This window comes from Carassius auratus, chromosome 36 (genome assembly GCF_003368295.1).
Source record: "Carassius auratus strain Wakin chromosome 36, ASM336829v1, whole genome shotgun sequence".
In the NCBI taxonomy this organism is placed as follows: Eukaryota; Metazoa; Chordata; class Actinopteri; order Cypriniformes; family Cyprinidae; genus Carassius; species Carassius auratus.
The window spans coordinates 9,023,090-9,050,380 of record NC_039278.1 but is presented as its reverse complement, the minus strand read 5'-3'; the positions used below and the strand labels follow the sequence as shown (position 1 = coordinate 9,050,380).

General features: G+C 35.9%; 3 protein-coding genes and 1 pseudogene across 4 annotated transcripts; 2 read left to right on the top strand and 2 right to left on the bottom strand.

The window, feature by feature from the left end:
* The first annotated feature begins 16 nt into the window (after window positions 1-16).
* Window positions 17-7,666, top strand: ddx49 (DEAD (Asp-Glu-Ala-Asp) box polypeptide 49). Its single transcript, XM_026221183.1, has 13 exons — window positions 17-285; window positions 1,264-1,387; window positions 1,502-1,587; window positions 1,673-1,794; window positions 1,873-2,060; window positions 2,530-2,670; window positions 3,472-3,547; window positions 3,634-3,710; window positions 3,825-3,922; window positions 6,797-6,871; window positions 7,031-7,119; window positions 7,200-7,271; window positions 7,434-7,666. The coding sequence occupies exons 1-13, from the start codon at window positions 171-173 to the stop codon at window positions 7,554-7,556; spliced, it is 1,386 nt and encodes a 461-aa protein (XP_026076968.1). The 5' UTR covers window positions 17-170; the 3' UTR covers window positions 7,557-7,666.
* A 109-nt stretch (window positions 7,667-7,775) lies between these two features.
* On the top strand, window positions 7,776-11,262 carry LOC113055159 (U6 snRNA-associated Sm-like protein LSm4). Of its 2 annotated transcripts, XM_026221185.1 has the most exons (6): window positions 7,776-7,926; window positions 8,494-8,535; window positions 9,311-9,409; window positions 9,552-9,753; window positions 10,630-10,707; window positions 11,003-11,262. In XM_026221185.1, the coding sequence occupies exons 1-6, from the start codon at window positions 7,924-7,926 to the stop codon at window positions 11,005-11,007; spliced, it is 429 nt and encodes a 142-aa protein (XP_026076970.1). In that variant the 5' UTR covers window positions 7,776-7,923; the 3' UTR covers window positions 11,008-11,262. The 2 variants fall into 2 exon arrangements, with proteins under 2 accessions (XP_026076970.1, XP_026076969.1); XM_026221184.1 differs by having other exon boundaries at window positions 7,777-7,926; window positions 10,630-11,262.
* A 785-nt stretch (window positions 11,263-12,047) lies between these two features.
* rab3ab (RAB3A, member RAS oncogene family, b) lies at window positions 12,048-25,525 on the bottom strand. The gene is made up of 5 exons (XM_026221174.1): window positions 25,436-25,525; window positions 19,719-19,946; window positions 16,119-16,237; window positions 15,175-15,299; window positions 12,048-14,740 (listed from the first exon to the last, which is right to left on the bottom strand). The coding sequence occupies exons 2-5, from the start codon at window positions 19,944-19,946 to the stop codon at window positions 14,550-14,552; spliced, it is 663 nt and encodes a 220-aa protein (XP_026076959.1). The 5' UTR covers window positions 25,436-25,525; the 3' UTR covers window positions 12,048-14,549.
* Window positions 20,578-20,712, bottom strand: LOC113055733 (uncharacterized; annotated as a pseudogene).
* Window positions 25,526-27,291: the final 1,766 nt, after the last annotated feature.

The window sequence follows — 27,291 nt, the reverse complement described above, 5'->3', positions numbered from 1 at the left end:
CTTTCCCTTTTCCGCGCGTCATCTCATGACGTCTAATTCACGCGGCCGTCAAAGATTCGCACGAGGAAATCTTGTCATCAACTTTTAAAGGGCATTTAACGGCGCTCAAAGCAACGCGAAATCACTCGTTTATGTTTTGGATGTTTTGCTTTTAAACAACTTGGCGTGAAATGGCCACTTTTGAGTCTCTCGGGCTGTGTGAGTGGTTGATCAAGCAGTGTAAGCAGATGGGAATCAGCCGACCGACCCCAGTTCAGGAGAAATGCATCCCTGCCATATTAGAAGGTAAAGATATGTGTCTGCTTTAAATATTAACAGTAAAACTAATGCAGTGAAAGATTACATAAATATGCTTTACATATATCGAATAGATAGAACCCCGGATGTGTGAGTAAACGTACATGTATTTTACTCGCTGGATAGCATAATAAAACAAACTGCATTTCTTCTAATAAAAAAAAAAGAAAAAAAAGAAGAGGTTTGGCTTTTTTTTAATCAATGAGGATTCATTTATTCAGAATGAGGTTAGTGTGCTTCAATCAATCAATATATGTGTCCCTGGACCCTCTTAAGTTGCACAGATATTTATAATAGCCAAAAATACATTGTATGGGTCAAAATGATAGATTTTTCTTTTATGCCAAAAACTATTAGGATATTAAGTAAAGATCATGTTCCATGAAGATATTTTGTAAATTTCCTACCATAAATATATAAAAACTTAATTTTCGATTCGTAATATGCATTGCTAAGAACTCATTTGGACAACTTCAAAGGTGGTTCTCTCAATATTTCGATTTTTTTGACCCCTCAGATTCTAGATTTTCAAATAGTTGTATCTCAGACAAATTCTCTGATCCTTATAAACCATGCATCAATGGAAATCTTATTTATTCAGCTTTCAAATGATCTGTTCATTTCAGTTTTTAAAAATTGACACTTAAGACTGGTGGTCCAGGGAGACACACACACACACTTGTGTATGTGTGTATATATAATGTACCAGATGCATCTATATTATGATGGATTTTACAGACCTCTACACATGTAAAAATGTGAAACATTGCATGAAATCAAGTCAGTCTTCACTTTTAATTTAAAGTGCACTCTGTTCAAAATGCTTCAGCAATTCTCTTTTAAGACCCTTTAAGCTTAAAACAAATGTGAACGATGAAATTATTATTCATAAAGCATGATTATGCTGTTGTCTTTCATCAGAACAAATGCTTATTTCTGTCATGTTTTCCCCCGTCTTTCACACAGGTCGGGATTGCATGGGCTGTGCTAAAACGGGAAGTGGTAAAACGGCAGCATTTGTTCTTCCAGTGCTGCAGAAGTTGTCCGAGGACCCTTACGGTGTTTTCTGCTTGGTGTTAACACCCACAAGGTCTTTTTATTTGTTTATTTTTACTTTGTGATGATTTATTCAGCCCCATTTGAAGCTTCACTTGCATGTAGATGTTTCAAAAAAAATTTAGTTTTTTGTCTGTTTCCTGTCCAGGGAGCTTGCTTACCAGATCGCAGAACAGTTCAGAGCATTAGGGAAGCCTCTGGGCTTAAAGGACTGTATCATTGTGGGAGGAATGGGTACGATAACTTTCAAAGCTTTGAAAGCTAGAATGCATATTCAGTAGGAGGCGCACTTTATTTTTTATATTGTTTCTTCCCTTAGACATGGTCACTCAGGGCTTGGAGTTGTCGAAAAAGCCACATGTTGTTGTGGCCACACCGGGACGGCTTGCTGATCATATCCGAAGCTCTGACACAGTTAGCCTGAACAGAATCCCATTTCTAGTAAGATTCTGACACATACCTTTTTTTTTACCAGGGTTTTGAACCAGTTTTAATAGATCTTTGTGTGTTCCTCTGCAGATCCTGGATGAAGCTGACCGACTCTTAGAGCAGGGCTGCACAGATTTCACTAAAGATCTAGAGGTCATTCTCAGTGCTGTGCCTGCGAAGCGTCAGACGCTGCTGTTCAGCGCCACGCTCACAGACACGCTGCAGCAGCTGCAGAGCATCGCCATGAACAGGCCCTTCTTCTGGGAACACAAATCAGAGTAAGTAAGGGACAGAAATATAAAACCGATATTATATAAATCTAAACGTGATGTAAATAGGTCAAATCTATTTCAATGGGTCGCATACAGGGGAGCGTCTTCTGGAGCTTTCTTAGACTAGTCGACTAGTGGGCTACAAAATTTCAATTCAAATGTTAATGAAATTAGTAGTAGCACACATCACGAGTACAAAACTAGATTTCTTCCTATTGCACAATTATAGTTAAAACATATTAAACTAAATGTGCAATTGTAGACATTGATGTTCCTTTTTTATGGAAGTCTCTGATGAATAAAGACTTAAAAAACAACAGCATTTATTATAAATATAAATGTTTTTACTGTTACCTTTGATCAAACAAATGCACCCTTGCTGGATATAAGTAAGATGCCTCTCATAGACATTACAGCTTGTTTCAACAAAGGGCTACTATTATTTTTGTCACATGGCTCTCTCTCTATATGTCAGAGTGCAGACGGTCGAAGAACTGGATCAGAGATTCATCCTCACTCCTGAGAAAGTCAGGGATGCTTACCTGGTCCATCTCATCCAGAAGTTCCAGGATGAACATGATGATTGGTCTATCATGATATTCACTAACACGTGCAAGTAAGTTTTCAGTTGCAAGGGGGAAAAAATAGCAGGGTTTATCAATTCTAATTAAGACAAATCCCAATAAATCTTCAAATTTACATCATAACCCATACATAACCCAGCTGCTTATGCAATGGGTGTTAATGATACCTCAAACTGGGAAGCTTGTTCAATTGATTTGAACATTTTCACCTGGAGAGCAAATCCCATAGAGTTACGTTAACCCTCATGGTACATTCAAAATCTATAACATTTTTGCATCCATGGTCCGTTTGGATCCAAAGAATCTGTGCTTTATAAAACTGTCGTAATTAAATATTTTTAAACTTATCTTATCTCTGAATATGTAATTGTATGTATTCTTCAAGATCATATAATCTGAGAATTCCAGTATTAACTCCATTGGAATGAATGTAATTTAATTCATGTTTGCTCAAAAACTGTCCAAAATTATGAAACCTACATATTTATTTCTGACAAAACAACAAATTTTAGTCTGAAACTGTCTTTTACTTGCACAAATGTTCACTTTCACATGATAAAAGTTCCCTTTATCAAACGCTACAGTATGCAGTTTTTAGAAAATTTTTATTTATCTCTTCTGGGTCAAAATAGACCCGAATGCATTATGATGGTTAAAGGATAAAACTGTATCACAGAGACACAAATATAACCAAAGCTTGGCAGGGTGCTTTTATGACTTGAGCGCTACGAAAAACCACCAGGTCATCCAAACAACCTCATTTTTACATGAGCACAGAAAAATCGATTATAGATATTGTTCGTATAATTGTATAATGTTTATTAATGTTCCAGGAACTGTCAGATACTCACAATGATGCTGCGTGAATTCAATTTCCCAACCATCTCCCTGCACTCAATGATGAAGCAGGTAGGTGATGTGATACGTGGTTGAAATTGATTCCCACTCAGCGCCTAATGTCTGTACTAATGGATTTGATGTTCTTCTGCTTTCAGAGACAGCGTTTTGCCAACCTTGCAAAGTTCAAGTCTAACGTGTTTAAAATTCTCATAGCCACAGATGTTGCTGCAAGGTACTGAGCAAATATTTCTCCACACATCTCACAATTCCTCATCATCTCTTTGCAGTTTTCTAATGCTCTCAACTTTTGTGTGTTTTTGTGTGTTTGTTCTGGCCTTCTCTGAAGGGGTTTGGATATTCCTACAGTGCAAGTTGTTATTAATCACAACACCCCAGGTTTGCCGAAAATCTACATCCACAGAGTGGGACGAACCGCTCGAGCCGGTGAGTTTAGAGCGCTTTAACAGCGAGACCTGTCATATTGTGAATATAGTCATTAGAGGCCATCCTTAAAAATATTCTTGTTTGCCGTAACCCGACCGACCCTGTCAATTTAGCACCGACTCAAATTTTTTTTTTTTTTTGCTTTTAGTCCGACCGACTTGCCGATTGTAAATTTGCGTTAAGACCCAGCATTTTTCTTTTACTCTTCAAACAACTAATACAAAAGCAATAAAATACTATTAATTATATTTAAGTATTGTAAATATATAAATTTCCTAGGCCTACATACAAATGAAGGCTATCTTTCTTAATAAAAAAAAACCTGTGACGTCATCTATGTTTACACGGATCTCACACTGACTGTGCGTTCGCTTCGTCTCCTCTCATTCACTGTCGGAGTCAACGTTTCGCGCTTGGTAATGATGGCTGCAGAAAACAAAATGTTCGCGGTCACTGTTCAAAGTCATACGGGTTCGGGCACCATAATACATCTAAAATACATCATCAAAACAGCTCGACACCGCTTTAACTTGGCATGAAGTTCTGGAAAAACTGTGCCCAGATCTTTTCCCATCCCTTCTCCCGTCTATTCTAAAACCGTGACCGTGTCGACTGTCACTTTATGTTCGAAAATCTGTTGCACGAATCAAGCACGAGTCAACCAACACAAGTTTCGAAAACGAAAATAGGAAATTAATTTTAACGACCTTCTCTCGGAGCGCGTCCAGGGTTTTTTGAACAGGCGTCACAGAGCAACAGCAGCTTGGGCACCCTTTAGTTTTCAATTGAGCCAGGACACACACGCACCAACAAATAATACTTCTGCACAATGTTTCTCTTTTTACAACAGAAATGTGAATTCTGCCGGTATTCAGACAGTCTCATGCATACAGATACAGATTCGGGCTAGAATCACCTAGGGCTGTCAAAATAGCAGAAATACTCAATTCGAATTTTTTACTTAAATATGATCAAAATTCGAATTGTATTCGAATTTAAAATGCATAATTTCAGTCAGGGTGAAGAAAAGCTTTTTGCTTCTCTTCTGAGGCCTCAAGAGCGCATCAAGCAAAACATTACTGCATGTTTATTCAAAGAATTAGAATACATGACTGTGAAAAAACAACATAATATTTAAAATAAGTTTTATGAACCAATTATTATTATTAAGTTGCTTAAAGAACTATAAACAAAACAGCGCCATGTATGCATGCATTGTTAAATAAATAAAAAGGGGCAGAAAACCAGTCACACAGAATAAATTTTTTCATTTAAAAACGAGATACAGTGGGATTGGGAACAAAAACCCAACATAAAGTCTTGAGATATTTTTAGAAAATGTAGTTAAATACATTAATTTTACATGTCTTTCTAAACATGCGGCTCTCTTGTGCGAGACGCGAGTCCAACGGTATCCCTCTAGAAAATGCGCGAAATATGCGTTCTGTGTGAACGGCTTGGTTTCCGTTTTGATGTAAACAAGATCTTCTCAACATTGATGTTCTCTCTCTTTTTTTTTTTTTTTTTTTTCTGGATAGGCTAACATAACCTTGTAATGCAATGCCACATACATCGACATCGCATCTCGTGCGCCACTGATGAAGATCAAGTATAGTTCGGCCATCTGCACACAGTTTACAGGCATTTTTTTGAGACTGCGCGGATGGTGCGTGTACACAAGGTGAAAGATGAGATAGCAGCTACTGTGTGTCGAGCTCGTCTGCCTTTGAAAGTTGTGTAGACACAGCTGTGCGCGTGGCGAGATGGAATGGAACACGGACTGTGAAGTACCGGGGCTCATAAGGCAGCTTCCTTAATATACACCTAAAAGTCGAATGCAACGTTTTTGCATTGGAATGTGGATTTTTATTTTAAATTTGACCAATATTCGAAAAACGATTTTTTTGGCCGCCCTAGAAAATCGCCTATGCGATTTGTTGTTGAAATTTAATCGTAAGCACAGCCATGTTGAAGCCTGCGGTAAATAATTTGCATTATGGCAGTCCACTCTGCTTATTGTTTTTCGTAAATGTTGCACTCCTGTTTGTCATTGTGCACGTAACTTCACGCCAATAAATCATCAGAAATATTGGTCTTTACCAATATATTGAATCTTTACATTCCTGCTGCCTGTTGTCCGTGGATTTACCTATATTTGGTGTTATTTGCCGCATAAAACTTTAGACATGCAAAATAGATTTTTAGAATCGATTCAATGAACACTTGTCACTCAAATCAAACAGGATTTTTTTCACAAAAGTGACAACCCAAGAAAGCAAAGTAAACGGTCTCTCATTTCTAGGTTGCATTGACAAGGTAGTGGTGGATGCAAGTAAAACAGTACCTCTTTTTTTTTTTTTTTCTTCTCACCTGAAATTCACGCAATAAACATGTTTTTAACAAATATTTAAATTTGTTTGTGGTCTATATAGCCTGCATCGAAGGCACGGGTTGAAGTCCCAGTCAGTGACGTCACGATATGCTAATTTGTTTAATTTCATACCTACGTCATCACCATCACAAAAATGTACTGTTTTACAAAAAATCATTCATTTAAAATGTGGTAATTTATTATGGGCTAACAGCATAAAATAGATTTGAAATCTGTCCTTTGTAATCTTGGGAAATACCAATTTATATATATATATATATATATATATATATATATATATATATATATATATATATATATATATATATATATATATATATATATATATATATATATATATATATATATATATATATATATATATATATATATATATATATATATATATATATATATATATAAATTAAATTTTTAGTAGGCTGGAATGCTGTATTGTGAAGATTGTGCCATCTGTTTTATAATGTCCTTTTTGTTTTGTCCAGGCCGAAATGGTGTAGCAATCACATTAGTCACACAGTACGACATCCATCTCATCAGTGCCATTGAGGAACAGATCCGTAAGTTCACAACTAAATCTGCTTTCTGCTTAAAAAGAGCACTTTCAAATCTAAATTTCCACTGTACTGTGATTAAAAAGCACCTTTAATGCTCAAGCACTGGAGTATGACATGACTTGCTGTAAGTGAACATTCGTTTGATTGCTGTTTTGTGTTTAGAGGCGAAGCTAAGCGAGTTTCCTGTTGAAGAAAAAGAGGTGCTGAAGATCCTCACACAAGTCAATGTTACAAGGCGACAGTGTGAAATTGTGAGGAGAATTTTCAGTGTACATATTTTGTATATATATAATACACTGGCAGAATCTTACAGTTTGTAATTCTGTTATAGAGACTGGAATCCACTGATTTTGACGAGAAAAAGAAGATTAACAAAAGGAAGCAAATGATTCTGGAGGGAAAAGTGAGTTGTTTTATTCTAAATGCATTCGTTAAATATTATACTACACTATCATCAAATATTATAGGCTATTAGGAAAAATTCTTTAACTATATCTATATATATTAGTTAAATAGTATTATTACTTATTTATTTTGACCTAACCTTGTTTCATATCGATAACAGGATCCAGATTTGGAAGAAAAAAGAAAACACGAACAAGAGAAGATCAGAAAACAGAAGAAGAAGAAACAGAATAGAAAGGAGGCAAAGAGAAACAGTGCAAAAACGACGGCAGTGGATTCCTGAAGTTTTGATATTGCACATTAAGATCTGTATATACTATATAGCGTATAGTGCCATCATCCAATGTATACAATATGTGATCATTATTCCAAAATAAACCACATTTCATGTGCGATGTTGAGTTTGTTGCCAAATTAATGTATATTCAATATTATTGCAGTAAATATCACGGTGCAGAAACCCCAGCTACTTTTATTATAGGGGCTTTTATTTTGACAACTTCCGCTTTCGCCTGGAAGTACAACCGTAAACGTTTCGCACACCCGCTTCGGTTTCAAAGAAGATTCGCAACAAATATTAGTGATTTAAGACTTTAGCTGATTAAAACTTTATTCGAGATTTAAAAAGACTGATCAGCCGCTCAGCTGTCATGGTAAGCGACGTTTATAATCACGCAGTTGCTCAGGTATTCCGTTCGGTGACCGTTTAGTATGTAAACGAACGCGTTTTTGCAGGTAGACATGGAATCTGTTTTATTAGTCTAACTTAGTTTCTAACGTTAGTTGTTTTAAAAATTAAACTCCTTGTAAATTACTACAGTCACATGCGATGCACTTTATTTATCAGATTTTGGCTTTTCAGTGTATAATGCCTATAAAACTGATTGAAATGTCAGCCAGATAGACGCAGATAGTTCTGACTTTTATTTGACACTATTTATTCGCATCTCTGCGAAATATTTGAAGGATGCGTCATCAATTAACAAGGCTGCTGTCATTCAGTATATTTCGGAATTGACGCCATTATTCTTTTATTTAATTTTAGTCTAATTTCTGTTCTTGTGTTTGAGTGCAATCTCTGTTAATGTTTTTATCTTAATCTTAGATATCTTAAATCTTAATTGTGCATTCATGAGTAAAAACATCCATCTAGAGCACTGAGGGGACTTTTCATGCGCTTTAATGTAAAATAATTGATTTTATGATTTCTTCTCTCCAAGCTCCCGTTATCTTTACTGAAGACCGCTCAGAACCACCCCATGGTGAGTATCACGGGTGCACATATTACAGAACAGATGTGGAGAGATTTATGATTACGTCACTTGCTTGAATAAATTAAATATAAAGTATGCAACATCAAAGTTTTTCTTAGTCAAGAACCCGTTTGAGGTTGATGTGTGTGCTTTTGTTTTAATGTTTACATCACGTGCTCACCAATGGATCCTTTGCAGTGAATGGGTGCCATCAGAATGAACCCAAATAGCAGATAAAAAAATCACAATAATTCACAAGTAATCCACATGACTCCAGTCCATTAATTAATGCCTTGTGAAGCCAAAAGTGTCATGTTTGTAAGAAAAAAATACTACTACAAATACGTCCTCTCTTTCTATAATATTGCTTCCTCCAGTGACAGTCTTGTTTGAATCAGGAGAGAAATATGCAAAGATTAAGCACCCTTTACAAAAAAAAAAAAAAATCCCCTCATAAATCCCCATTTTTTTTTTTATGTGTGTAAAGGGCAAATTAAGGCCTGCAGAAACCCAAAATAAGCAAACATACATTGGATTGTACTATTTTTTTTTTTTGTACTATTGTAATGTTATTATACTTGTAGGTTTGGCGTAAAACTATTAATTGAAGATTTTTTTCCAATATGGTGAAGATGAGAAAAAGAACCAAGCTCACTGAAAAGGGGGCAGTCAGTTTTATAATCCGCAATCACTGAACTGTCACACTATATTTTTATAAGGGACCAACTATCAAAACAAATGAAAAGAAATGGCATTTAATAAGTTAGTCTGCATTTGTTTTCAGCTGGTGGAGTTAAAGAATGGTGAGACATACAATGGCCATCTGGTCAGCTGTGACAACTGGATGAACATCAATTTGAGAGAAGTTATTTGCACCTCACGGGTAAATAAAACCCCTTTGCTCAAGATACAGTGTTCTTTGAAATATTTAAAACATTTTTGATTGCAGAAACATGATTGAGTGATTATGGCATTTGTGTATGCGCTGGAACCTAATTTTTGTTTCTGCCTGCTCTGGATCGCAGGATGGAGATAAATTTTGGAGGATGCCGGAGTGCTACATCAGAGGAAGCACAATTAAATACTTACGAATCCCTGATGAGATCATAGATATGGTGAAAGAGGAAGTGATGTCAAAGGGGCGTGGCCGGGGAGGCATGCAGCAGAACAAGCCACAGGGAAAGGGCAGAGCAGGCGGACCTGGAAGAGGAGGTGGAGCCGGCAGAGGTTAGACACATTTCAGAGCCCTTGTTAAAGAAATAAAGTGACAGAAGTTTCATATATGGGTGAACTTAAAGGGACAATGAAAATTCTAAATTCTAAAATTCAAAAATGAAAATTCAGTCACCCTCAAGTTGTTCCAAACCTGTATGAGTTACTGTCTTCTGTTAAACACTAAAAAGCAGATTCTCTGTTGGTTACTAAACAGTTGATGGTAGCTATCCACTTCCATAGTATGGAAGAAAATAGTATGGAAGTCAATGGCTACCGTCAACTGTTTGGTTACAAACATTATTCAAATTATCTTCTTTTTAACCTGCTAACTGTCAGTCCCACTAAAATGACATTTCTAACTAAAATAGGTGTAAATCTTAATAAAAAAAAGATAGATAGATATAGATATAGAGATATAGATATTAAATCTTATACTTTGGAGCATAGTAAATATGGATCATATAACTTTTCCAATTGAAGGCCATCAAGGTCCATTGGTGATCCATATAAGGATGTGAACCCTTTTTTTATATATATATATTTTCACACAATGCATGAATAGACATCCTGTTTAGAAGTAGTATGGACAGTTTTGTATTTAAACTCAACTTTAACAAACACCGAAGACATACTGAAACAAAATGTTTGCATTTAACGGTTTATAGTGAAGACCTGTTGTATCATAAAGCTATCTTTTTTTTATATATATATATTTTTAAATGGATATTATCATTTGAACATTGAGCGAAAAATTATGCATTATTTGATTTTATAATAAAAGTCTTGGTACAACTTTTACTATTTAATTTCTTTTATCAGGTTAAACATTGCAGTCAGGGTTTCCAAAACGCAGACACGTTGTTGACAGACTTTTGTTTTTCTTTTGAGGTATTTTTGGTGGTCGTGGCAGAGGCATGCCGGGAACTGGCCGTGGACAGCAAGACAAAAAACCCGGAAAACCACAAGGTGTCCAAAACCAACACTAGATACAAAACAGATCCTTCTGTCATGTGTTAAAGTTTTACTCCCTTTGGACACAAAATCCCCTTTTCAGGTCTCTTGACATTCACACATTAACATCTTAAGGTTGAGTGGTTTCTTTTAGAGACTCGTATACAAGCCTCAGTTTGTGCATCAAAATGTGTTCAGTAACTTTTTTGCACTGAGTTTGTTGTAAAAGCCCTTAATAGAAAAGCGGTACCTTTTGTCATGTGAAGTTTTACAGACTATCTCAAACTTTTTCTGTCATCTACTTTCTCAGTTTGATCATCAGCCAAAAAGGAGTGAGTTTAAGTTGAAATGGGTGTCCTGGATCTCTCTGAAGATTTTAATTTGGACAAGTTGATATAAAGATGCTCTCTAATTTCGCCAAGTTGTTTTTATTTTCTGTTCTCTCACATTTTGGTGCATGTTTTCACATTTGCTGTTTTAATTTGTTGCTTTTTTGTGCTTTAAAATAAACCATGGTGTAACTTATGTACAATGCACTTGTGAATAAACGTTTTTTGTTAAATACTGCAATTGCTGTTGATATGTCTGTGAGCACTGTTACATCTAAAGTATTGGAAACAAGTTGCATGTAAAATCTTAGGTAACTGCTGTCTTTACCCATCTCTGCTTTGAGGCGTCTCTGCTTCAAATGGGGTAGTTCACTCAAAAATGAAAACTATTATCATTTACTCACCTTCAGGTTGTTCCAAACCTGTATGCAATTGTGAAACCAGCTAAAAAAATGCTTAAAAGTTTAATATTATAGTTCATGGCGATTTAAAATATTTTTAACTGACCTGAACCAAGATTAACCTCAGTATTTTCCTTCCAGCCAATCAGCTGATTCAGCCTTCACCCTAACACTATTTCTATTGGGGGTGCTGCTATTTTAGGACAACGGCGATAGATAAGTATTTAGTTCCCTCTTGTGGTTATGTTAATGAAACGGCATAGATAGGGAGTTATTCATTTTAGATGACAGGCCAGAAGACCTTAGTCACGGTAGCGCCATATTAAATATTTGAGGGGAGTGAAACCGAGGCTGTGAGGGACAGACGTACAGTGCATTCAATGGATTGTACTGTTGTGTTCACAACACGACGGGTGTCCAGCTGACGAAACGTTCTCCTGGACTAAAAAAAAATCTGTTCAATAGACAAACAGTTTTTGAGTTCTGATTATTATGTTATCTGGGACCTTTGACATTGTAAACACTGAGTCTATTCCTCACAGACAGCGTTTCGTTTTCATTTCTAACCTGACATAGGCATATTGCTGACTAAAGACATTCATAAAAACTGGCAAAGACGCAACATAGTCTCAAGTAAACGGCACAATTTTTTTTATTTTTTATAAGGTCAGTCATTTTCACAACATGGACAGTTGATTTGGTAAATTTCACCACTGGACACTTTTGACACCAAACCCCTTATTGTAAGTACAGTACATTTACAACTGCATATTAGTGTTTTTCCTTGTATATTATATTTGATTATCAGAGGAAAAAATAATAATAATACAAAACAAAACAAAGATTCTCAATGGAAAGCATGAATAAAAACAATTCTAGATAAAAATGTAGGACATGGAGAACAAACTCTTAGTCATGATAAACTGATCTGAACGTGGAGCGGCTACCTTACATGATGAGCTGTGATGTTAATAAAGATCCAGACTCATTCTCTTCCCTTTTCTGGCATCCATGGTCATGAGAGGGGCTCACTAAGGTCCTCTTGTCTGTATCAACTGCTCATTAGGCCTAAAAGAGAGGGGACCCACCTACAAACAACTCGTCTCAGGCCTAGAGAATGTAGCAAAGGCTCTGCTGACACCTACATTGAACTGAACATTTTGATTTCAACATAAGCAGTTTTTAAATAATGAACAGCATCTGCCACAAATACAGTCAGGCGATTTAATTTCTGCGAACTTGCTCCACAGTAGATGTGACAGTCAGTCTATCTGCCTGCTTTGGTTTACAACATTACTAGGATTTAATCCACTTAATCCAACATTCACATTCCCATTACATCCTACAAACACGTTCTGTTTATTTCAACAATATGGTAAATATTCTGCAACACATGAAAAGGTATTTTCTTCAATATTGCTCTGTAATAAAGTGACATTCATTCACAAGCAGGCATACACAACAGCATGTAAAGAACGTCCTTTATATCCTCTTTTGTAGCTTTTTTCTTAATATCACCTAGATTTTTTTTTAAAGCCCATAATCAATACAACAGTCCACACAGAAAACCAAAGAGTCAAATGTATTTACAGTAAATGTATTTTCTCTAAAGGAAGACAGCATAGCAAAGGAAAGAGGCAGGAATTATCAGGGAGGATCTTGCAGATGTAAACGTTAATACTCATCTGGGTTTTTATTTTTATTTATTTTATTTTTTGCAAACAGATTTCTGCATTATATTTGCAGGCCTGGAATTACAGAGCCAAGTAAATACTTTTACAGGACACGCCAGTCTAGAAAGTAATTATCGAAAATGCCAGTCAAATCTCAGCAACTTTTGCTAAATTCTGAGAGCGTATATATTGTTGATAGGTCGAGCTTATGGCTCTGCTGCTATAGTGAAATAAGCAACAGCATGGCTGCAAATCAAACTCAGATTTTGACTAGGAATACACTTGACTAGACCTAACGAAGCACTGAGAAAGGAATCCTACCACTATTTGCCTAAATGGCTTTATTTCCTTCCATGCAAATTTACATTAAGGAATGTTTGTGTATGATATCTGGCTTTCAGTCCCGGGACTGAAGTTACATGAGGCAAGGCAGTGAACAAGATACAATGACACAGAAACAAATAAGCAAGAAAGGTTTGAGACGAGCACTGCAAAGAATTACCATGAAAACAGTATTAATTGACTTCTCTAACTCTCTATATATTTGTCAAAATTGGTAATTAAAAAAAAAAAACTAACAAAACATATTAGATATGTATTTCTAACTGTATCATTTAAATACTGGACTGTATTTATGTACACTTTTTGGAATAAATATATAGATATCGCTCTCCAGTTCTCTTTTTCTATTTGTTCATAAATAATTTAAGGATATGGAAGTGTAGAAGAAGAAAAAAATTTAAAATATGAAGTGATATGAAGGCATCGAAAACAAAGATAACTGACTCTGTGTGCTATGCCAAACCTACGTCTAATCACACACTCCTAACATTTAAATATAGGCCTAATTATAAAGTCATTAAAACATAATGCGGGCTTAATCGTACTTATAGTCCTAATCAAACCCTTAAAGGGATAGTTCACCCAAATATGTGTATTCTGTCATTGTTTACTCTCCGTCAAGTTGTTAACAGTTAACTGTTGTTAACTGTTCATAACTGTATGAATTTCTTCTGCTGAACATAAAATATATTTTGAAGAATGTGTTTAAACTAAAATGTTCCCATTTACTTTTTATAGTATTTTTTTTAATACTAAGGGAGTTAAAGAAGACCAACATCTGTTTGGTTAAACATTCTTCATAATATATTTTTGTTTGGAACAACTTGAGGAAGCGTAAACCATGACAGAATTCAAATTTTTGGGTGAGCTATCCCTTTAAAGGGCATTAAGGCTTTCCTTTTAAAATCGAATGGATTGCACGTTGAATAAAATCATTTCAAAGTTTGAGATGTCAAAATGAGTTTTCAGTGAGGAGGGGGCGGAGCTAGAGGGTGTGACCAGAGGAGGCAGTATGGGAATTGAGGGTTTTATGTTTCTTGTTCTTTTTAAATATCTAAACTTGTTGTTTTTGTGTGTTGGTGCAAGGCAGTGCAGAGAGAGCCGGGGGGTTTTCAGCAGGCGCAGTCCTGGTGCGGAGCGGTGGGCTGCTCGGTGAGCTGCGGCCCCTGTTTGGCTCCCGTCACTGCAGGATCAGCGGCATCCAGGCTCTCTGACATCTTCTCGCAGATTATGTCCACCAGCCGCTCGAAGGTTTGTTTAATGTTAATGTTGTCCTTGGCACTGGCCTCAAAAAACTCAAAACCTAGGGACAAAAGAGGAAACTAATTCAAGACCAAAGCCTTGTCTAAAACTCTAAAGTGAGCTGTCAACATTTACACATCGTTTAAAGTAACTTGAAAACTTAAAAACTTTTCTAGACACTAAGTTCTATGTAGAATTTTTAAAGGATATTTCAAATCTGATTTAGATGGTTTCATCCAACTATTCACATGTATGTTACTTTATGACCATGCATGATATTATACCAAATATATTTCCAAATAATTTAAATTGCAATGCTATAATGTAGGATTACGCTTCATGGAGAGTGATTATGCAGGGAGAGTGGGGATCTTGATTGTAAAGCTAGCTTGCTATAGCTAGCCTCTCTGAAATCGACGACCCTACCTTTAATATATTTAAAATTATAGCTGTGAATATTTGAAAATATTGCACCAACCTGGAAACATGACTTACCGAGATGCTCGGAGAGCTGTCGTCCCCTCTCAGAGGCCACGACCCTCTCATCCTCCATGTCACACTTGTTGCCCACTAGCAGCACCTGAGCGTTATCCCATGAGTACGTCTTAATCTGGGTGGACCTGCGGGAGACAGTCAGATTTGATTAAACGTTTGCTTGTTAAACTAACTTTCCTCTACGTCTGGGGGATATGGTCAAAAATATTATCACAATAGTTTTTTCCACATCATGATATCAATATTTATCACAATATTAATTTACCATTAATGGGGCAGAAAAAAGCTTTCAACATGTTTGTCAAACCTTGAGGACAAATATAAACATTCACAATTAAAATTCACAGAGTAGCTTCCTTTATTTATTTTTTTTTATTTTTTTTCTCATTTTATTTTTTTTTTCTTGTGTTTTAAGATTAAATACAATTTTAGCATAATGAAATGAATTATTAAATTTTAACAATTTAATCAATCTTTTAAAATGTAATCAAATGAAAATATAGCAATTAATTTATATACATATATATATTTTTATTTTTGCAAAACACAGTTATTTAAAACTTGGATGAAAAAAATATATTGGTTGGATGATACCCCTTAATAATAATAATAATAATACAAAATGTAATATTAATGTGGAAGTATATTTGAATATACAATATTAATATATTTCTGTAATAATTTCTTCAAGTTAAAGTGAACTTTTATTTTGGCGGATCGACATGAAGGTCTTTGAGATTCAGTGTGTGTTTGATGGTAGTTTTCACTAAATGTATAAAGCTGGTGAAGTGACTCTCAGAGCAGCTGTGGAGATGAAGTTCATATGTTCATATCTCGTATTTTGAGATGCTGAAAACACAGCGAGCGTCACGTGTGTTTGAGTTTGTGTAGGTGACGAGCTGCACCATTCATTAGTGCAGAGACACACAGTTTAGTTAACTCACCAGTCCTGCACAGCGGCAAAAGACTCCTCGTTGGTGATGTCATACATGAGGATGAAGCCCATGGCTCCGCGGTAGTAGGCGGTGGTGATGGTTCTGTAGCGCTCCTGTCCCGCAGTGTCCTGTGAAGGAACAGCCAGCAATGCACAAGACGAAATAGGAAAAAAATGCAAAACCAATCAAATTTACATTTAAAATATACAGAATATGCATTTGTTTGTTAGATCGATAATGCCATTACAGTATGAACATACTGCTACAAATAATAGTTTAAAACTGTAATGTTTTTAAAAGAAGTCTCTTATGCTCACCAAGGCTACATTTATTTATTCAAAATAACATTAAATATAGTGATATTGTGAAATATTATTATAATTTAAAAGAACTGTTTTTTATTTGAATTCGTTTTAAAATGCAATTTATTCCTGTGATGCAAAGCTGCATTTTCAGCATCAGTCTTCAGTGTCACATGATCCTCTAGAAATCATTATAATATGCCGATTTGCTGCTCATTTATCATCAATTATTACCATTATTTATGCTCAATTATCGATAATAGTTGATGTTGAAAAAAGAACAATTTATTTGAAACAGAATATTTTGTAACATCAAAAATCTCTTTACTATCACTTTTCATCAATTTAATGTAGCTTTGCTGAATAAAAGTATATATATATATATATATATATATATATATATATATATATATATATATATATATATATATATATATATTCCTTCAATGAGCCCCAGCACTTTTGTTTTCACATAACCAGGAAAACAGGATTTCGGGATTCGGTTTTAACATGTAGCTACTCCTATCAAGAAACTTGAGTGCAAGTAAAACAATAAGCATCCACCATGTAGGGACCTGATCCCTGCACCACTGCACCAGAGAAATGAGCCTGTTAACTATCAACACATTCAGTTCAGTCATTAGTGGCCTGACTTATGCAGGAGACCAAACAAGGGCTTGTCTAGGGCCTGGCAACAAACTGCAGCTTTATGACAGATTTATGAGTTTTTCTATGCAACCACCTATTCCTACTGTAATAAATCAGCAGACTAATCCTCACAATCAATGTAACCTCTAAGAGACTTGTGGTCAGAATGGTGTCTACTGAGCAGCACTGATGGACCTATTAATATACCAGACGATCTGTGAGACTGCAAACCTATGTCTGGCTCGTGACTCTGATACCACAGTTATATAGCATCTTTTCAATGGTACGCTGCAAATCAGAGTAATTTCATTTGTCTGTTACACGGTCCCTAAACCATACAGAGCAGCATTAAGGGAAACAAGCAGCTTTATGTTCAAATTCAATTTTGCATCCATGCTAAGCAAAAACCTATGGACGCTCATTTTCGCCACTGAATAAAAAATAAAATACCACAATGCAATGTGCTTGATTAGACCTGCCAGTTCTTTTGTGAAGAATGAACTGTAAGCAATATCAATTGCAATTCCTAACATCTCTTGGGACCTGACTTGATGTTTTTACACTTTAAAAAGGATTAACCCTGAATATTTGATACAATCTTTAATGATTTTTATTAAGTAAACATAAGAAAATCTTTTATATTTGTAATATTTCAAGACAAACACTGGATTGAAGCACCGTACTTTAGGTTAATTTATTATCCATACATCAGTTTTAGAAAAATCACTCAAAATGTGAGCATAAGATCATCAGGCATTTGATAAACGTTTATCTTCTATCTCTCAGTTATCATTGTAGTGCACTGCATTAAATGTTTCGAAACTTCAGAGCTTTGATAATAAAACGAATAATTTAAATATCATCTTACGAAGACGTTAATAGGAAATATAGAGTGACAACTGATATCTGTAAGCATTTTAAGAAAGTTATACTGTTAAAAAGATCTCATTGATTAACATTACAGTTTATCAATATTTCATCTTACTTTTCGCCAATATAAATATCATCAACTGCACCAAATTTCATAATTACATTAAAAACCTGATGTATCAAATATCATAGTGAACAAAAAACCTTTGTAATTTTTAATATATATATATATATATATATATATATATATATATATATATATATATATATATATTGTCTAAAAGCTTAATAACCTGTTTCAATCAAAAAATACATACATTTTATTATTATTTAATATGCCAGGCTTTACAGGGTTAAAATGTAAAAGATAACCTCCAAGATGACAGCTGGACACCACTGAATCACTGTGAATCACACTTGAGGTCATGTGACAATGAAGCATAGTACTGTCTGATGCAGTCATCATTGCATTACACTATTTTTAAGATATAGTAGGGAATAAACACCATTTTATGAGGTATTCGATAAATGGCTAGTATTCGGTTCTGAACATAGCCAAATGTTCATGTCTTTTGTACCCTATACTGCATGATGCACAACTCTCTATTTTATCATTGTAAAGATGGTGGGAGTGTGTGTGCGCGCGCGTGTGTGTGTGTGTGTGTGTGTGTGTGTGTGTGTTTGCTCTGGTCTGCGGGGTGGGGGAGGGTTGTCTTCTATGCTTCCACCAGAGGGAAATTTAAGGCACTGGGGGAGGGGTCCGTATACATCACGAGCGATTCTGATTGGTTACTCATCTAGCACATCAGCAAACCTCCCCAAACCTATTGGCTACCGACCATCTCTCTCTCTCTCTCTCTCTCTCTCTCTCTCTCTCTCTCTCTCTCTCTATTTAAGTACCCGTAATATTTCTGCACTCCAAAAATCATAGCATAGTGTATGTTTGACTCTTGATTTCATTTAAATGAATGTTTTTCAATTTAAAATGCATTAATTTTAAATAGCTACACATCTGCATAAATCTGTTCATTTTGAAAACAAAAACATTTGTTTGTGGCTAGCTGTGAAACAAGCAATATTCAATTAGTTAAAATGTATGAGATAGATACAAATCGGATTGATTGATAAATATATAAATGTGGTTATTGTGTTTCCAACAGATTCAGTAGATTAGCACTATAAGAGAAATGTCACTATTATATTTCATATTTGTTTAATTGACAAATAATGCATCACATTAAGTTTATTAGTTAGTTTGTGTTAAACCTTTGGAAACTAAATGGATGGAAATTTGATATGCAATTCAAATAACATAAATTTTAAATTCAGGGCAAATTTTTTTTTTTTTTTTTTTTTAATGTAGACCACAACCTTTCTCCATTAAACCACAGTGGCTTAATTTTTTGTTGTTGTTGTTGTTGTTTTTTTTGCTCTATTCGTTGATTTAAAATGTTTTGGTTTATGGCATCTCTATCACAATTAATTTCCACCATTTCACATGCTGTTAAACTCAGTGGGTCCATGATGGTGCATGCACATTAAGCCACAGCTCTGTTTCTGACATTTAAATGAGATTTATGGGTCTGGAATGAGACGATCAATATGAGTGACTTTAAACACCAGTAAAATCTCAACAGATCACCTACTATGGACCTTCCAGTAAGAAAACAAGAATGAAAAAATGAAAAAGCACCTTTTACCTTTGTCTTCATTAAACAATAACCACAACAAGGCCTTAAACTGGCACAGATGTGTTCTGCTTATGAGCTGATGGGAAACATGATCTCACCCAGATCTGCAGCTTTATCCTCTTGTCATTCCTGTAGATGGTCTTCACCTTGAAGTCGATGCCCACCGTGCTGACAAATGCTGGTGTGAAGGAGTCATCTGCATAACGAAACAGAAAGCTGGTCTTTCCAACACTGCTGTTTCCGATGATCAGGATTTTGAACATGTAATCAAAGTTCTGGTCGGAAGACTCCTTTTGTCCATAACGGTTATCTGTAGCTGAAGCCATCTGGAGAAAATAGAAAAAGAGGACGTTTGGACATATTTTGCAGCATTTAAGACATAGCGGCATCAGTTTATAACTATTCTCGCAGACTGAGTAACACTAAGTTCCCAAATGTACCATAAATATTTCAAAACATAATAAATATTATTATGTTTTCAAATATTGAAAACTGAGAGTGAAATACATAGGTAGCATGAACTGTAGCATTGTACCGCACCAAAATTACACTTCCACCTATGATACCTTCTTCTGTTCAAATTCAATTTGATCTGAAGTAGGATGCACCAATGTATCGACAGTAATCGGTATCAGCAGATAAAAGCAATTATCTGCACTTTCAGCCATTGGCCGATTCTTAAAAAAACATCCAATGTCCAGAGCCAATTATATCCTGTCAATCAGACTTTGAATGTCTCAAAATAGGGCTGTTAAACAGTGAAGTGAACTGACATGCAGCCAAGTATGGTGACCCATACCATAATTCATGTGCTGCATTTAACCCATCCAAAGTGCACACACACACACCTTGAACACACACCCGAGGCAGTGGGCAACCATTTATGCTGCGGCACCCGGGAGCATTTGGGGGTTTGGTGCCCTGCTCAAGCTGGCCCGAGACTCAAACCCACAACCTTAGGAGTCAAACTCTCTAACCACTAGGCCATGACTTCCCCAGAAATGTATTCTCTGGAAGGTGGGACGCATTCAGATATTAAACTGATAAGAACAGATACTACACTTGATCTTAGCCAAAAGGCTGAAAAGCGAAACACACACACACACAAAAACAGTGATAAGACTTAAATGAGAGATCTTGACAGAGGCACACTTCCAACTTCAATGTTACAAATTGAAATCAATAAGAGACCTATACATGAACAAATTCACAAACATCATAAAGAACTTTACAGCCATGACTGAAGAGGAACAGATAAAGACAGTACTAGAAGAGGAATGTTAACACAAATGTTCACTCAGGTTCTAATTTGTTACACTGTTTATTTAAGTTTAAACTGTTATAATGTTTTCTTCTATTATTTTGATCTTTTCATTATTATTATGCTGCTCTACATATATTCCAAGATTTGGCAATATTGTATTTTTTTTTACAGTCGTGCCAATAAAGCAATTATATATATATATATATATATATATATATATATATATATATATATATATATATATATATATATATATATATATATATATATATATATATATATATATATATATATATATATATAGGGTTGCCAGGTCTGCAGTTTTCCTTCACTTAAATCTGCAGTTGGTAACTTTTGTAAAAATGTATTTTTTTTTACATATTTGTTAAACCTGTCATTATGTCCTGAATATGAGACAGATAATCTGTGAAAAAATCAAGCTCCTCTGGTTCCTCCCAGTGTCCTATTGCCATTTGCAGAAATGCATCGCTCCCGGTAAGAAATAACCAATCAGAGCTGCGGTCCGTAACTTTTTTGTGTTCAAAATATCCAAAATGTACATAATAGGCGAGTACACCATGAATCCATTTTCCAAACCGTGTTTTTGGCTTGTCCTGAATCACTAGGATGCACCTATAATAAGTGTTTTTATTCAAACTATTTTAGATTGCTTCGGGGTACCGCAGCGGAGTAACCCAGTACCTTTGTGATTCTTCATAAACATAAACAGAGAGAAGTAGTTCCAGCTATGATGTTCTTTCGCAACATGCAAGCAGTTCTGTTTATTAACCACTAGAGCGTCAAAAGTTACCGACTGCAGCTTTAAGAAACAATGCTGCATCGCTCGAAAAAAAATCACAAAATTCAAGCATATGCAGTTTCATTCCCCGGCATGCTCGGTTCCCCACGGCTGAGTTTTTGGATGAGTTAGGCGTCTCATCCACGGGTGAACTTAATTTCTCATTTTGATCTCAGGAGGAGAATGAAGTCTCCCTCGCAGCAACAGGGGGTGGACTCACGCCTTCTGACGTGGAGGACATTGCTGTGCTGACGCTTTTAGGTGTTCCAGAGTCTGATGTGGAGTTGGTGGCCGTGCTTGCCAGGCCACTGGAAGTGTTGGGTTGGAGTATATTTCACCACCCTCCCTCAAGTGCTCGCGGTTTGATGATAGGTTTCTACCACCTGGTGCCCTTCTTCCTGGAAGTATACAGTGAGCTCACATGGAATGTGCTGCTTTTGGCCAGGACAAGCTTTGTGGGCTCATCCTTCACTCCCCTCAACAGTAGGGCGGAGACACAAGCTATCTGGTCCCGCTGAAGGAACAGGGCGGTCCCATCCTCAACTACCTTGATGACTGGCTGATTGTAGCTCAGTCCCAGGAGTTGGTTTGAGAACACAGGAACCAGGTCATTTTGCTCCTTGCCCGATTGGGATTTCGGGTCAACTGGGAGAAGAGCAAGCTCTCTTCTGGGCGGAGCATCTATTTTTTCTTTGTGGAGTGGGACACGATCACCATGACAGCACGTCTTTCTCTAGATAGCGCTCAGTCATCTTAAATGCCTTGAGGGTGAATGCATTTTCAGCAAATTAACATTTTTGGGTGAACTTTTCCTCTAAGGCTGACTTTTGGTGCTTTTCCACTGCATGGTATGGCATGGTACGGATAATTTTGGGGGGGTTTTCCACTGGGTACAGTACCTGGTACTTTTTTAGTACCACTTCTGTTGAGGTTCTAAGGTAACTGTACAGTTACCAAAACGTGACGTGTGAACTCTGCTGATCATGGATTGGCCGGAGAGAATCGTCACTACCTGCTTCACTGAACTTGTGACACAAATGAACCGCTAGATTTAAATCAGCACAGCCAGCGAAGGATCGAACGCAAATGTTTTGAACCAGCGCAACTCTTTTTAACAACCAAAAAGTTTTGTTGTCTTTTGCTGAGGTACAGACATTTCTCTCATTGATAGCAGAGGAGCGGATCCAGTGAGAACTTGATGAGGTGACGCCGAATGAAAAGTTATTTTTTAGGAGTCGTGGCAATAGAGGCGGCACAACTATAACAAAATGTGAATAATCCTGCCCGATCTAAAGCGATACTAATCTGTAGTGGAAACGCAAACCGTGCTGAGCTTTGCCGTGCTGAGTCGAACCACGCAGTGGAAAAGCGTCATTAGATCACTCATTACTCTTTTCTGTAAGACAAGTACCAGGCCGGATATTGAAGGTGAGCAGAGAAGAAAGAGATAAAGAGAGTCAGAGATCTGGAGGACAAATGTAACATGAGGTTCCATGCTGTATTTATTGCAATGACTCGACAGAGCATGGAAAAACAGATTGGGATCAAGTGAAAAGCAATAATCAGAAGAGATGAAACACTGAGCAAGCATTTTACGTTGACAAGGGCAGATGTTTGATTCTTATCAGGCTTTCTCTGAAAGGTTCTACTTCACATGAGGACTAACTGACCATCTCACCCTTTAAATTAAACTCAATCGGACAGAGGCCGTAACATGTCAAATTAGAGTGATGTTTGCCTCAAGTAGGTCATGTCATACACACATACTGATGTTGGAATATATTCGTAACAGCATGCTATTTTTTATGTTTTTGAATGAAGTATTTTATGCCTACAAAACCTGGATTTGATCAGAAAATACAGTAAAATAAATATTTAACATTTTTACTTTTACTCATTCCTGTGATGCATAGCTGAATTTTCAGCATCATTTCTCCAGGTTTCAGTGTCACATGATCTTCAGAAATCACTCTAATATGCTGATTTGCTGCTCAAGAAGCATTTCTTATTATTGTCAATGATGGAAATAGTTGTGCTGATTAATATTTATGTGGAAACCATGATCATTTATATATATTTTTTTTATAAATGTCATGTCACTTTTGAGCATGTCACTATCTATCTATTCACTATTTTCTTTTTACATTATATAGTATACATACTGTGCACAGTGCACAAAAGAACAAGACTATGAAAACACAAAAGTAAAAAAAAATGTATAATGTGCAGGTTACTCATTTGCATGCAATTACAATATAACTGGAGTGATCCTTGAATAAAGTTACAAAGTTTGGATAAAAATGACAGTGAGTAAATGTACAAATTTTAACAGAAAGATTATACTGCATAACTGGATGCCAATTGATAAGTGTCCATACAGTATGTACTCTTGCAAAAGGCTCACTGGGATTGGAGATTGGCATTGTATTCAGGTTTAGGTCAACATGATCTTTAGATAGAGAACTCAGAGGATGGCTGAAGGGAAAACTAACATTCATATCCTAACTTGCATTAGAGATATTTAGAAGTTTAATTAGCTTCAGCTTTGGCCTGGTTCTATGTATGATTATCACAATCAAAGCAAATTGCACCAGGCACAGAACAAACTCAACAAAAAAGCTTCTCCTCTGGAGACCCTGGGAGCTGATCTGATATTCTGTGCATTGCATCCAGTGTGTCTGAAAGATTCGCAGAGCACTAAAGCATCCTAAAGTCAGCATTTCTCCTGATAAAAGAGGGCTCCAGCTGACTAAAAATAGAGGCTAACTTTTAGACCAGCTGCTCTTTCAGCCTAACAAAAACAGACTGCCGGACCATATGTAAAAAATACATAATAATTGGTTATTATGGTGGAGAGTAAGCACTCTCTCTTCCTTTAGACTCAAATCCTCAGTAATGCTGAAGTCAGTGTAATCGACTGACAGCTCTGGACATTGTGTGTTAAGAGCTGTGCTGTCCAAGAACTGTCAAGCTGATTTGCTTCAAAATTATAATTCAGATCAAAACACCAGTCTAAAGATGGTTTGAGCAGGTCTAGTTGGTCTCACAACCAAAACCAGCTATAAAGTAACCAAAACCATTTTTATATCAGCCAAAAGATCAGCTTCAAAGTCCACTGAGCCAGTTTAGGCTGGTTTAAAACGTTTATGAACAAAGCAACCGAATATATACAGTACCGAACGTGAAAAAAATGGTCCAGAGCATCCAGAACATAATGAGTAATAACAGTTTGCTGAATGATGGAGGCAAACGACACGCGTCTGCAATATTATGAATGATTTAATGAGACATAACCTATACAATGTTATACTAGCCTATTATATAATACAGTATAATATTAAAGTAAAAAGCGGAGCAGTAAAAGATCAGAGCATCCTTACATAATAGGCTACAGCACATGTACATGAACACTGCTGCTGCGGAGGATATTTTCATCTGATTCACCATCTTTTGAGATGATGCTGACGAAAACAACTATTCATTATTATCATTTAGATATATAAAAGACGAAGAGGCAAACAATCTTTCGAATCCTTGCATTGTAATGTAAAGGGCTATGTGGCAGATGTGTCTTTGATGGGGAGTATAAATAGAAGTATAGGATGCGCGATGTCCATGTCAGATGAAGGTTATTCTTCTTACTTTGGGCTCATTTTTCGCAGCTTTCCAGTCGAAAAACACACCCATACAGTAAATATTACAAATCATTTAGCGCAAAGTATTTAAAACGCATATTGCTATCGTTGTCTTACCGTAAAAGCCGTTTTAAGCGTCACTTACGCCAATACTGCGCCTCTTCCAGCACCTGCAGACACTTTGACGTCACTTGAAAGACGTGTGACGCAAAGAGGGGCGGGGTCAGTGCTTTGATCGACGGCTCGGAGAACTAACGCTAACAATGCAGTCCCACCCACAGGACGTTAAATATTCAAGAAGTATTAAAGCCAGCACCATTCATTATTAAGGAGCGTGGCTTTGGTCTCTCCATAATTAATCAATAATAATGGTTGCAGAAAATGAGCAGCTGACACAGGGTTTTGTTTACATTAACGGTGCAGGTCAGTGTCCTTTTTACCACACTGATATGTAAGTAAAGTTTGACTCTTTATTGGTCATTTTTCTTATGACAAATGAAAAATGCATATACAGTATAGTTATTATCGTTGTTCCTGTAAAACCATAATAAAATAATGTAGGAACTAATTTAAATAATGTACTACGCTTTTTTCATGATAGTGGTAGCTGTTCCTAAATTACCATTTTGTTTTCTAATAAAAACTGATCTAACTATTGCATTTTGATGAAAACAATGGTTGATTTTTCCTCTTAAGTGACCTAAAAATTATTATATAATGTTGCATAATTTATTATATTTTATAAAACATTATTATTATTATTATTATTATATTGCAACTAACTAAATTTATCAGATTTTTTTTTTTCAAAGTTGCATGAGTTTAAAAAGAGAAAAATTGCATCAATGCGCTTGTAGCGCCATCTAGTATTCAAATTAATATTAAGGGAGGTTATAATATGAGGCAATATTGTTAGCTCAAATCTGCCAGATTATACAAGTTTGAAAAAAATGGTAGGAGTGGGGTAATTTGAACAAAGCTCCTGGGGAAAATTGAGCCAGTGGCTCACGCTTTCTTATGATTATAATAAAGTATTATTCATTCATTTTACACCAAACATGATTTTGATCTTGTTCTTGGTTTTGAACTTGATTTCATTTTATACATTTTAAACAGGCTTTGTTTATGAAAATTGGCTACTGAGGATTTTATGAAATTGAAATTGAATTGTGGGATGTTGAGCACCACCAGCCCATTTCTTTAAGGTCAGTTGCACTCTTTTTTTTTTTTTTTTTTTTTTATTCTTCAATTTTAACTTTTTGTCCTAATTAAAAAAATTCATAATTTTAAAAATGCAGTCAAAGTTGCTAGGGTCATTATTAATAAGTAGCTAATCATTGCATACAGATTTTAAGTCGTCATTTTTATTGAACTTCTCTTTCTTTGATATGAGGTGAAAATGTTCAGTGGCAGTTTAACTCTATGTGGCTCAGTGTACCCCCCCCCCCCTCCCCCTCTTTTCTTAGAAAGCCATATTTTGAATGCAGTTTATTATAGATGCAAAGTGATTTTTCCCAATGCACCACGTTGGACCCATGTGCTCACTTTAAACACAAAGTAATAACTGGCTCAACTCACCCCACTCTCCCCTATATATATATATATATATATATATATATATATATATATATATATATATATATATATATATATATATGTGTGTGTGTGTGTGTGTGTGTGTGTGTGTGTTATGCTGAAGTTCGACAAAATTATCTTTCAATATGTAACCTATGTTTTTTTTATTTTTGACTAATTGACTAATCTTGCCCATAGGGGCACACACAATTTTTCTTTAGCCAATCAAACACTTTCTAGAATGAGAATCCATCATTATAAAACTGCACATCACCAACGAGGCCTGTAATACCTGGAGAGATATGGCTAGCATTAGCATCGAAGCTAACCGGTCAAATTTGTACATACCGGTATCTCTGGTCTTTATGTGCTCAGCAGCAATTTATGAATGATTGCTT

Excerpts from the sequence above, each read along its gene's own strand:
- LOC113055159 (XM_026221184.1), top strand. Across the intron at positions 8,536-9,310 it reads CCGCTCAGAACCACCCCATG|CTGGTGGAGTTAAAGAATGG; the intron begins GTGAGTATCACG and ends ATTTGTTTTCAG. Across the intron at positions 9,410-9,551 it reads AAGTTATTTGCACCTCACGG|GATGGAGATAAATTTTGGAG; the intron begins GTAAATAAAACC and ends TCTGGATCGCAG.
- rab3ab (XM_026221174.1), bottom strand. The coding sequence starts at position 19,946 with ATGGCTTCAGCTACAGATAACCGTTATGGACAAAAGGAGTCTTCCGAC. Across the intron at positions 16,238-19,718 it reads GGATAAAGCTGCAGATCTGG|GACACTGCGGGACAGGAGCG; the intron begins GTGAGATCATGT and ends GTTCCTTCACAG. Across the intron at positions 15,300-16,118 it reads TTTGCCGCTGTGCAGGACTG|GTCCACCCAGATTAAGACGT; the intron begins GTGAGTTAACTA and ends TGTCTCCCGCAG.
- ddx49 (XM_026221183.1), top strand. The coding sequence starts at position 171 with ATGGCCACTTTTGAGTCTCTCGGGCTGTGTGAGTGGTTGATCAAGCAG. Across the intron at positions 1,388-1,501 it reads TTGGTGTTAACACCCACAAG|GGAGCTTGCTTACCAGATCG; the intron begins GTCTTTTTATTT and ends TTTCCTGTCCAG. Across the intron at positions 1,795-1,872 it reads TGAACAGAATCCCATTTCTA|ATCCTGGATGAAGCTGACCG; the intron begins GTAAGATTCTGA and ends GTTCCTCTGCAG.